This window comes from Lagopus leucura, unplaced genomic scaffold, assembly GCF_019238085.1.
Source record: "Lagopus leucura isolate 7727_CA_CO unplaced genomic scaffold, USGS_WTPT01 Super-Scaffold_100008, whole genome shotgun sequence".
NCBI lineage: Eukaryota > Metazoa > Chordata > Aves > Galliformes > Phasianidae > Lagopus > Lagopus leucura.
The window spans coordinates 12,012,015-12,024,225 of NW_024962265.1; the positions used below are offsets into that span (position 1 = coordinate 12,012,015).

At 37.9% G+C, this 12,211-nt stretch overlaps 1 protein-coding gene across 1 annotated transcript in view; it reads right to left on the reverse strand.

Annotated features, from left to right (window-relative positions):
* RELN (reelin) overlaps nt 1–12,211 on the reverse strand; it is a 270,856-nt gene that overhangs the window by 134,678 nt on the left and 123,967 nt on the right. Inside the window, exons 7-8 of the mRNA XM_042872293.1 lie at nt 8,081–8,177; nt 2,492–2,543 (exon numbers count right to left, since the gene is read on the reverse strand). Of these exons, the coding sequence (XP_042728227.1) occupies nt 2,492–2,543; nt 8,081–8,177 (149 nt within the window). The remainder of the gene's footprint in view (nt 1–2,491; nt 2,544–8,080; nt 8,178–12,211) is intronic.

Below are 12,211 nucleotides of genomic sequence, written 5' to 3' on the forward strand. Positions count from 1 at the left end.
CATCCGTGGCCCATGGGAGTCCAAAGATATTGCTTTAAATATCTCAATCAACAATCCTATTGAGTACTGAGGAAACAGCCAGATTTTGTCTTTCACATACCTGTGCTTTATCTTGGAGATACGTAGTCATGGATGATTAAAGATATCTGAAGGAATTGAAATCTTCTGCACACTTGGGCCTCCAGCTCATGAATGTAAGCATTGCCCCAGCCCTGGACCATGAGACAATGCCACTGGAGTGACTCTGAGTGCAGCATGGCAGAGACATTGCTCTTGCTCAGAAAAGCTACTGTGCATTAATGCTGTCCTGTGTGCTGAACAGGGCTTACTAACTACCTTTCCATGATAATTAAGGCTTCATCCTCAGTGCTCCTTTTGAACTTTATTGCCCTTCAGAGTGCAAGACTACCAGATGCATAGCACATTAAGAAAACTACACAGAATATCAACTAATGAAAAATTCACTAGTATCTTATCCATTCTGACCATACAGGGATTCGTGATGTAATCAAAGCCAATTTTTTTGCTTCATTTTCCAATCTTCACCTGCTTATATAGCTGCAAATACAGAATTCCATTTGATAATTAGTGATGACAGAAATCAAAGGACATGCACTTTCATGTGGCCACAGCTAAGTGAGAAATCTAATATAAAGGCAATCCCAAAGGATTTCAGCTTGAGGTATTCAGTGGCAGATAGAAAGTGTTGAACCTTCTTTAAGAAAAGGTAATTCTCTTGGATGAATCTCTAAATAGGGTTATGATTAATCTGGACATTTGGGAATAAGATGGAAACTGGCAAATGCCTCGTTCACTTTTATGATTGTAAAGCCAAGTACTGCTGAGCACAGCAGAAGTCTCCCGGCTCACACTGGTTTTTATCAGTTACAAAACCAATCTGTGCTATATTTCAAGCCCTACATAGGCATGCAGGTAATGTGATACATTTTGAACTTAGGCTGAAATTTTATTTACTCAGATACATATCACCCCTCTCCTGCTCTATTACATGGGGGATTTTACTGGTTTCTACTGGTACAGTTCAGGATATTCTTACCATATATGATATTTCCTACTTGGCCATTCTTTAACCTTTTTTTTATTTGACCTTCCCAGATGATAGGACCAAAGGCTACTAGTGAAATTCTGGGTGTGGGAAATGCAATCTTCTGTATGCCACCTGTAGCAGGACCCAGCTGCCAAGCTGGAACAGCAAACATTCACTGACTATGAATGGTACAGACACAGGTGGGAGAATGAGACAGAAATGTGTGGCTTTAAAAACCCCAGGAATGATTCTGTGGGTAAATGGCATGTCCTAGCAAAGCAAGTGAACTGCTGTCCTTCCACTGGTTGCATGAAGCTACAGAGCAGCTCCAGGCTGTTTTTTTGCTAGAGGTGTTGGATTTTTGTGCAGTAATTCAGCTTAGGAATGGGCACATTTTGCTAGCTTTTTAAAAATGGTAATTCTCTATAAAAGCACATATACCAATCGTTAGCACTAATAACACTGCTGTGAACTGCACAGTGACAAGTAATGTTGCCCTCAAATAGTCAAATGAATGACTTCAGGTAGAAACAAATGTAACTGATGTATTTCTGAGCCTTCTAGGATATTGATTTCACATCCACCAAAAAAAAAGAAGCAGCCTGCCAAGCTGCCTGATAGCTCTTATTTCCAACTGAGATTTCTAGACTTTAATCACACCTTTTGCTGAGATACTTCTAGTGATTTAAAGTTTTTTAAAAAGAGGTATATAATTTGGAAATATATATCCAGGAGTCCACAGAGGAAGCAGCTATATTTCTTGCTTGCTTTTTTATTGAACTATTTGAGTCATAAAAACATTTTTCCTTCATACTTTGAACACTGAGATTTAAATTAAGGAATTAAGTGTTTTCCAAATTTGCCCTCATCCCAAGCCACAGCTTCTGCAAAAAGCCCAAACCACACATTGCGATAACTTACAGCAGGCATTCTAGGTGGTAAAGCATGCCACCCCCTGTAAATAATCACAATCAGACAGCATCTAGTTTTGTTCTGTCCTGCTACCTATTCTGTTTGTGTAGATGTGTTACAAAGAGCTTTATCCAACCATAACCTGGAAGACATCAAGGGTTTAAAATATTAAAGAAGAAAAATCCAGTTTTGCTAGTTCTATTTTAGAAACAGCAATCACACATTAGAGAAAGAAGAAGTGACTATAACATTTGCCATTGGGTTATAAAATAGATGTGACAAAGATTACTCCATGACTATACCTCCCATCATTGGAGTATCCACTGGAATTGCTCCTTTCCAAAGTTTATATTGGGAGTTTCATGGATTATCAAGAGATGAATAAATGTGATGTAGTTTTTACAAGATGATTCTAATCTCTCATGTCAAGTGCCACACCAAACAAAACAGTGAAGATGAAACTGAGGGTCACTTTCCATTGCAACAATGACTTTTTACGCTTTCTCAGATGAAAGACTGAGCTAAACTTACCAAGGGAAAACTGAAGGACGGATGCAGTAGTTGTGTTAAGGCCATTGGTAGTCTACAGGAAGAAAAGCAAACAGCAGAGAGATCATGTTAGGTCAGCAAAACAGTATATTCATCACTTGTTTTTCTTTGAAAGCATGGAAGGTCTCTGGATACATAGATCTCCAGTGAATAAAACTATTAATTTCCTATCCTTTCAGGTTGAGTGATTGTGGACACTGCTGTTATGTCATTTTGATTATTGATATCTCATCACATGTCATAGCCGTTTTCCTTTTTTTTTTTTTTTACTGTATTGCTGTCTGCCCAATGATGTGAAACACTAGCACTTGATCAGTGTTAGGAGATCTAAAAAATGAAGCAACCCCGTCATCGATGGCCAGCTTGGATAAACATGTGCATATGTAACTCTTTTTATTCTCTCAGCACAGAACGAGAAATGATCATAAATAAATAATGAAAACAACACTAAATGAATATAAAATAATAAAATGAAATATTTACAGGAAACAATATAATCTTAGTCTTCATCAGTAAAGCAAACAAAAACTTGGTGATACAGCATAATATATACCATGAAGTTCTGTAGCAGCATCTACCCATCCAAGCAAGACCAAACAGACAGGCAAAAAACTTCAAGTAGGTCACTCCGTATTCAGGACACTGCCCACCTGTGTTGCTTTTCTTTCTCCATTGTCAATACCCTCATATTTCAGTAGTTCAAATTAGGACAGTTTTATGAGATAAAAAGCAATACAGTATTGTGAAGAAGATAGAACCACCTGTATTATTTCAGAATTATTTTAAATACGTTTTGAAAGTTAACCTTAACACTACTGCTATGTAAGAAGCAAGCCAGAAGCACTACTGTAAAGACACTGCCTGATCTAGTTATTTTGTTGAGAAGATGAAAAATCATAGCAACTATTCAGCAAAGAGAAAGAGCTACTGGATCATCGTCCCAAAAAGGAAAAGACTCAAAGTTTGGTTCATTCCCATTTGCAAAAGACCCAGCAGAGATATGATTTATCACTATAAGCAGATGTTGTAGGCTAGAGTGAAAAAAGGAAAAATGTACAAAATAAAAGACTACATCAGCAAGAAACAAAAGAAAAAAGGAAAAAAAGACGCAAACTGATCAGACAGTAAGTTTATGCAATCTTAAAAATGTCATTTAATTAGAAGAACAGTGACAGCAAATGCCCTAAGTAAATTCATCTGATATTTATTGCCAGTGGTGTCTGAAGCTTGGATCTGAAGACCTTGGAGTTGTCCTTGCATGTCAGAACCCATGGACCAAAATTTCATGTTATTTCCCCTTAGAGTAGCGATGGACTCTTCCATTAGGAAATCTGTGATCCTCACTCATTCAAATCATCATAATGTGGATATAGCTAAAGAGAAGCCAAACTTCAGAGCAAACTCAACCCCTGAAGCAAGGTCTGGGGCTAGCAGAGCTCTTTGCTTTGGCCGCCAGTGCCGAGCTGGGGACCTGCATGAAGGTGGCTACAAGTAGATTACCTGAAGGACTTGAATACTCTGAGTGATGGAGAGGAAACTGAATAGAAGATAAGATCAGCAACAATCATAATAAAATTGTTGAACTGCAAAATATGGATAAAAAATGGAGCTCACAGACAAACTGTCATTTTCTTAAAAAAAAGCAGCACTCAATTAAAGAGTAGAGCCAATTACTTGGAAGATCCTACTATGGCATTATTACAAAGGCAATATTGTCAGCATTTCTGAATGGCAAAGAGCACATTTTCTGTATAATTTCCCCAAGTCACATGGCAAAAGCACAGATTCTTCCATTATCAGGAATTCCTGTTCACTTTAATTATCTACTGTGTAGATATATATTAAAATTGGAGAGAAATCTCTCATGTCTGAACTCCCTTATTTCCCTGCACATAGCTGCATGACAATGAACAAAAGCTAATCCAAAATGCAGATGTTTTCTGACTGTTACTTAGGACTCCAGTGATGCAGAACTAATGCTATCTCTCAGCTCCCTGTTTCTGTCCTTCTGCCTTTGGTGACTTTCAGAAAAATATCCATATCTTTGCCAATGTATAATCAGAATTTGTATGTATATTCACATCTATATGATTAACAAATTCCTGGGTGATGGGACAGCTTTCACCACTCTCTTCCATTATTAACATCAGCATTTAGATGGTAAGAGGTAAATTAGCTTGAGAAGCTGATTTCAGTCAGGCTAATGGTCTTCTTCCTTTGTAAGTTAGTTTTGACCTGGACTCATTTACTAATAGCATGGTTTACTATACAGCCCACCAGTGCTTGTATGAATAGCATCTCTGCCTCCAGGAAATGATGCACAAGAGCAAAAGAGATTCAGTTTTGTCCACTGCTGAACCAAGTTAAGGTATTTGTGAATTTATAATAGATGGAGACCTGGTCCTGGGTTCCAGTGGGTGTAGGTGAGCATGAGGCATGACTGTACTATCCAAGCAGCTTTTCACTAAATGACAAAGAACATCAGAGAGATCTCTGTTTTCCTTCCTCCACAATGAGAAGAGAAGGGTCCATGAAATGGCTTGTTTTGGCATGACTTTTTGATGTCTTTTTTTTTCCTACACTCACACTGAATGCAGAGGAAATTTTCTTACAAGTGTTAACAAATGGGATCTTTACTGAAATGCACTAAAGATTAGCTGATAATAAAGCTACAAGTTCTTTAGGAGGATGAATGAAAATTTAAGTAATTAATCACAGCTGTTAATGATCTGTGAACAGATTTGGTGAGACATTCTCAAACCATCACAATAATATGAAATAGCAATTTTCAAAACTGTTTGAAAATTTCCCATTATCTGTACATTATATTTGCAGAAAATACAATTTTTCTCTCCTTGGAATATTTCTAAAAGGCAATTATAGCCTTTAAGCAAAACCAAGGAGGTTGCATTTATATCAGCTCTTTTAAAATTGCAATTGTCCCAGTTTATGTTCATTCTGTCAGGATTGATTCAATATTACGTATTGCTTTTATCATGCCAAGTAATAAAGTGCTTTCTGACTTGAGTTATGAGTACCTATTATATTAGCTTACATTCAATTAATTATGTTATGTTGTGCAAGTTCTAATTTCAAAATGAAACCCTTTATCAATGTTCAGTAGCTCATATTGCCAAGAAATTAAATGTTATCATTTATCACAAAAGATGTTCAGAAAAAAATAAAAGAGAATATGTTGAGAGTTGTTCAGGTAATGTTTTAGAAAACAAAAAACAAAACGACAACATTTGATCTTCCAAAAACCTTTTGAAGAGTCTTGTAAAGGACTGGTAAGTTCAGATACCGCAGAAAGGAAAACTACTTTTTTTCTGAGCAGGCAGGGAGTCGCTATTTTTCTCTGTAACATCCCTCACACTAAATATCTTCGCAGGATTTTACCAGTGGTAAATTCTCACCAACAGACGCAGACAGTTGGTATTAAACAACCTCTCCCAGCAGCAGCAGGCAGCTACAGGCAGTAAGGAGCGGAGACGGAGGTCAAGGAAGAAAACCAGTAGCTGTCACAGTTGTTGATAAAATACATTTTGCAAATTCAACTCCAGTCAGTATTTTAAAGCAATAATGTGGAAAAAGGAGCCATGAACAGAAACAGATTTCAAGAGCAATTTCAAGAATGGGATTCAAAAATAGATAAAGATTGGAGAAGTAAAAAAGGTTTTAAAAATGTTGACAGGAAGAGATAAATTGTTTAGATGCTGAAAGATGGTTACACATGAATATCAAGTCATCTTAAAGAAAATTAGGATTAAAATATATGTCCATATTTGAAAATGAACCCAGGTCAGACCTGTGGTATGAGCAGTGTCCTGTGCTCACCCCAAGTATTAAACGCTTCATAAGGGTTTGATTTTTCGGCAATATTGCCATAATACTTATACTTCCATTATTAGGCTTAGAGTTGTTTATAAGCATGATTATTTTTTCAGCTGATTATTTAATCACACCATTTAGGCATCATAATACATTTTCTCCCAAGTTCCTGATGCTAGGACAGTGCCATTTTGCCATGTGGCAGTACAAAAGAACAGTCCAATGCTGGATTTCGAAGTCAATTTGCGATTAATGAAGGTAGGCTCAATTACATATCAGCAGGAAGAAGACATCTAATTAACAACATTTTAAACTACTTGGGACCCTTGGTTTGCTAAATGCAAGTAAGTTATTTTTCAGGAATTTACCTACATGCAATACTGGAATTTAAAATGAGTAGGAAAATGTGGAAAAAGCATCCTAGCGGTGTGACTTCATTTCTGTACAAGGCATAAAACAATGCATCTCCTCTCAAGGCAGTTAATGAAGCTTAGTGTGTTCAGATAGAATTCAAAGTAGCAGAGAGGCAATTTAGCAGCACTGTCAGGATTTCCCTGCCGGAGTTGGCTATGGAGGGAATGACTGAAACTCTCCCTTACCCATAAAATAAATGAATTGCTTTTAAATCTGTTTATGCCTTTGAGTCACCAGCAACATCTTCATTGCATTTGTGCAATTTTGATCTCACTTCAAGATGTAAAATTAATCCCATTAAAGGAATTGTTAGTGTCTGAAACAAGGAGAAGATTCTTGGCCAAAACCACTTCTGTTTTATGGCCCTCTTCCATCTATCCTCTTCAAATAGTTCTCATTACCCTCTCCCTCCACTCAGGATACTATTGAAAACATGAAAATTAATTTTGAATTATACAGGCTTTGAGCTGCTCTTGTAATTTTTCAGTTCTTTCAAAATTTCCCATTTTATCTACATCACTGCAGCTAACTGCTGGTGTCAGCTGCAGCATGTGGGCATTGGTTATATATCTTTCAATTAATTTCCCCCACCCAGATGATCCCAAGTTAATGCAAGTTGCACCATGTTGTTTCTTTCAGCAATTTTATGGCCAAACTACACCCCAGTGAAATTATTCTGTCACCTTCATCATGACTCAATTTGCTACATACACTTTCCTTAGTCTGGCAAGTGCTTGCTTCAGGCTGCATTTAAATCTGTAGAATGCCTTGTTTGCAAGTGATGCTTTACAACCAAACTAACATTTGTCAACAACGACAAGAAAAAAAAAAAGGGGGATGGAGCTAATAGAATAGAAGAAGAAAAATGAACCTTGTCTTTATTTCATTGTCGGAAATAAAAAGATGATGACAACAATTTGATAACAAAGCTCTGTTACATCACCTTTCACAGAATCACAGAATGGCCTGGGTTGGATGGGACCTCAAGGATCATGAATCTTCAACCCCCCTGCCACAGGCAGGGCCACCAGCCTTCATGTTTAATACTAGACCAGGCTGCTCAGGGCCCCATCCACCCTGGCCTTGAACACCTCCAGAGACAGGGCATCCACAACTTCTCTTTACAGAGACATCCACACCTGTCTTTACAGATACTTTAAAAAATGAATATACACTGGATCAAGAGATTTTCCCTTGCAAAAGATTGCAACAATTTTTGGTTATCAGTCATCTATTATTTTGGATGTTCCTGTGGTGTTCTTCCATGGCATTATCACCTTTGCTAAGGAGACTGTCTGCTGAACACCAAACCTGCAAAGCACTTACCAGCTCTCGGGGACCATATGGCTCACAGAAAGTGATGGCACTGCCGTGCATAATCACACCACACTGCTCTCCAATCTCACAGTTGCTGCATTCAGACCTGCAGGAAGAACAGAACATGAAGACTGTAAAATAAGACTGTTATATTTTGGCACTCAAATCACACTGTTTCACTAACACAAGGTCAAGCACCTCTAAGTCCGAGGTGCTAAATCTGCCTCTTGATAAAGGACCATGTGGATAGGTAGATAGGTACTTGCACTTTACTGCAAAACATGGGTAGGATCACATCAGAGAAACAAACCGAGCAACTGAGTGATTTTATGATGCCACTTTAGATCACAGGGACAGTAAGTAATTCAGAGGTATCCTAGTTTGCAGAACTTGAAACATCACTTTCCGGCTTTCCTGCATCACTTCTGCATGGCTTTGGCTTTACCACCTTTCTCTCAGGGACAGAAATCTCATTCCTGGAAATGAACAGAATAAAACACTCTGGTCTGGAGAGAAAACCAGCCTTAGTATGCCTTCAGTCCTCTATTGCCCTCATGCAGCATGGATGGAGACCAAGGCCTAGCACAGAGCTCGGCCTTTAGGCAGCTCACTGAGTTCCTCTTGACAAGGCTGTCATACTCCTCCAAACAGGAACAGGAATGGACACTGCAGATTTTGAAACCTTGAACTCTCCAGGTGCAGGGTTATCTATTCTAAAGGGCAGAATGAAGGTGAGAACCAAGCAGGGAGGTGGCACTGTCACAGGAGAGCTTGGAGTGTTCAATGTCTGCCATCCATGTTGTTGCAAATCAAATGCAGAGACAACATTTGCTCTGGGGACAAATCCATTGTAAGCAATGGTGAATTCACTCCAAACCTTCTCATTTCTTTCCAATTTCTGTCTGTACTTTGATAACCGGTATTTTTAGAGTCTAAAGTGAAATGGACTTCAGTAAGGGATGCTTAGACCTTTTCTTCTTTGGCTACTCTCACACAAAATGCCTCTGGCTTGGCCACCTTTTCTGATGCAGTATGCCACAAAAATACACATTCCCATAGTTTAGTAATTTGCGAAGGCTTGATCTCATTCTTCAGCTAATTTCTGGATGACAGAAATCAGATGAAAAGGAAGAGATTTCAACAAGATAGGGGCTTGTTGATAAATACGATCATAGCGATGATCACAGTTAATTCCTATGCAAATTTCCTTGATCTTTTTCACTTCTTTTCCTAAGTTATGGCGCTTGTTTGTTTTTTCATTGGTAAGTGTCGTGCCAAACCTCTGTCAAGTCCTTCTGGAAGCATCTTGAAGCTGGATATTTCTATTCCTGAGTGTCTAAAAACCATAAGCATACCATGGGCACAGTTAGGACAATTTAAATCTCTGACTGCATTGCTGGGAATGGTCCAGCAGCATCGTCAAAGGGTCAAATCTACCCAGAGAGCTGGGGCTGAGGAATAGATGTTAGACTTTCAGATGCACAGATGTAGTGAATAATTGATTGCACTTGTTATTTTGGGTTTATTCACTTGATCCAGGGTCAACTCAATGCAGGGTTGGCTCTAATGTGCCCAAGTCCATTACAGAAATCAAAGATGAAGATCTCTTCCCACTTCATAAGTCACTCTCTTATTCTAAGATTTTATTAAAGTAAATTTCATTTCCAGTTCCCAGAATAAAGTCAGATTTAAAACATCCTTGATTTTTAACTTGTATGGATATTTAACTAACGTCATTCAGCAAATCACATTGATAGCATTTAGTATTTTGGATTTAAGTAGCAAAACTGAATCGTCTAATAAAGTAATGTAGTTTCCATTGATTTGAATGAATTAATATTTACTTACATAAGCCACAGCTGGCCCATAATTTTATTTTTCAGTATAGCTCAAGAAGAGAGCATGTGAGTGAACTGAAGCATGCCTTAGGAGAAGGCAAAGAAACAGGGTTTAGATTGTGTATGTTTTCTCATTATCTAAATTTCACTTGATCTCTAAACCCTGGCAACTGAAGAACATGGGAACAGGAATAAGAATAGCTGGAATTCTGTTGTATTCTGGCTGCTTATAATCATTATTTTATTATATATATTATGTGCCCCTATGCTCTTGGGTTTGATAGCAGAGTAACTGCCTGAAATCTCCATATATATATGCAGAGACACACACATGGCAGGAAAACCTTACCTGCAAATACTACATAGGGAATATTTACGCCCTAATAAAAAGACATACTACTTAAGCCAAGTGATAATGCAATTGTTTCCTTATCATATATAAAAGATATTAAGTGATTTAGCTGTTAATTTATTCTACTGCTGTAATGTGGTCTAGAAATGTAACACAGCTCTTTCATCACCACTCATCTTCTCTAGGATGACTCCTCTCATTAGAAATTGTATGTTGGTAATCCCTCTTCAAACCTTTGTGCTCTCTTTGAAATGTATCACTTCTGACAACAAATTGCCCAGCAGCTTGACAGGAATGTATGAAGAGTAAGGTAATTGATCTGGTGTTCCTCAGATCATCATCATCATCATATTATGTGTTTAGAAATCACCCAATTTACTCCTCTCTGGTGCAGACAGTAAGGTTAATTTCTTTTCCATTCATATGACCACGAGACAGTATTAATCGCTCTGTCTAGGTGCAGCTTTTTGCTTTCTCACCCACCTGGTATAAAGTCTTAGCACATTAAAATCACTTCAGCTTTCTCTTCACAGCTGGTTCTCACTGGCACTGTTGATGTTTGTTATATTCATCTAGATGTCTTCTCTGCAGACTGCCATCACTCTCATCCCCAGCCTAGAGTCCCATCTCTCTCAGCTATTGTTCTTCACTTTGCTGAAGGGGAAACATCTGCTGCTTCCTCATCACTATTTGTCATCTTGTTTCCCTCTACAATATCTGAGTTTGTAGACAGTATATTGACTGATGTCTTTTGTGATGTTTGGACTATAAAGAAGGTAAACATCTCAAACAGCCACGAGATTTTAAAACATAAATCTTTCTGAAGTTTAATCCCACAGTTTTAGTGCAATTTGGAAATCACTTTAGGACCTTTCTCTTCTGTCACAAAGCTCTGCTATTTCTGTGCCACTGGATATATCACTGTACCTCTTCATTTCTCATATGCTATGAAGAAGCGATGGAGTCTGTTTCTTGCTGATTGATTTTACTTGCTCAGTTTTTCTTCAGATCGTCTTTGAGGAGTTTATCTTTTGTAAGTGATTGCTGTTTGGAGTGTGGATGGGCTTTGAGATGAAACATGGTGCTAAATTGAGAGAGTTTAGCCAGCAACAGCTTTCATGTAGTTTTTCTTTTTCAGATGTACTGAATTCCTTGTTATCTACATCCCTGTTGTTAAAGCATAGAATTGCCAGAGCCACTATTAATTTATGCATCTGCTTTCCCCCTCTCTTTGTCTCAAGATTAATTCATTCAGTGTAAAGATATCTTCTTCTAGATTTGTTCTTGTTTGAACTGTTTTAGTTGTTACATAGCATCATTTTTTACTCTTCTCTGTTATGAGGTTATATAGAGGCAAGATGATCATAGAAGCATGTATCCAATGAACTAGATTATTTTTCACATATCACCTATATTGGTCCTTCATTCTTTTCTCATCCAAATATCATTTGGCCTTTTATATTCCAAGACACAGACCACATGTTTAGAAAATGCCCAAAATCTTCTTTCTCTGCCGCTACTACAAAGTATTCCTCTAATATATCAACTAGGACATCATAAAAGCAAATTACATTTCCAGAAACATGCAGTTCTGCCTTCAGAAAAGTTTTACGAAGCCTTATCTCCCCTAAAGACCAGAGAGCAGGTTTCCCTGTGCAAGGGCTTCCTGTATTTAAATTTACATGATGCAACTTTCCTTTATCTACTGAGGAAATCTATTACTTCCATGGTTTCTGGGCTTTCTGAACTAACACACTCCTGCCAGCTTACAGCAGATAGACCATGAAGCAGTTGTGCTATTAGACTTTTCATTGAAAAATGCAATACAAGTTACGGTTTTCTGCAAGCCAGCTGTGAACTGCTTAGCATGTGGTGTGCTGACAACAGAGTAGGAGTCATTTAACTAGCTTACACACCGAATACATGTTAGACATGAAATGCATTGGGTAT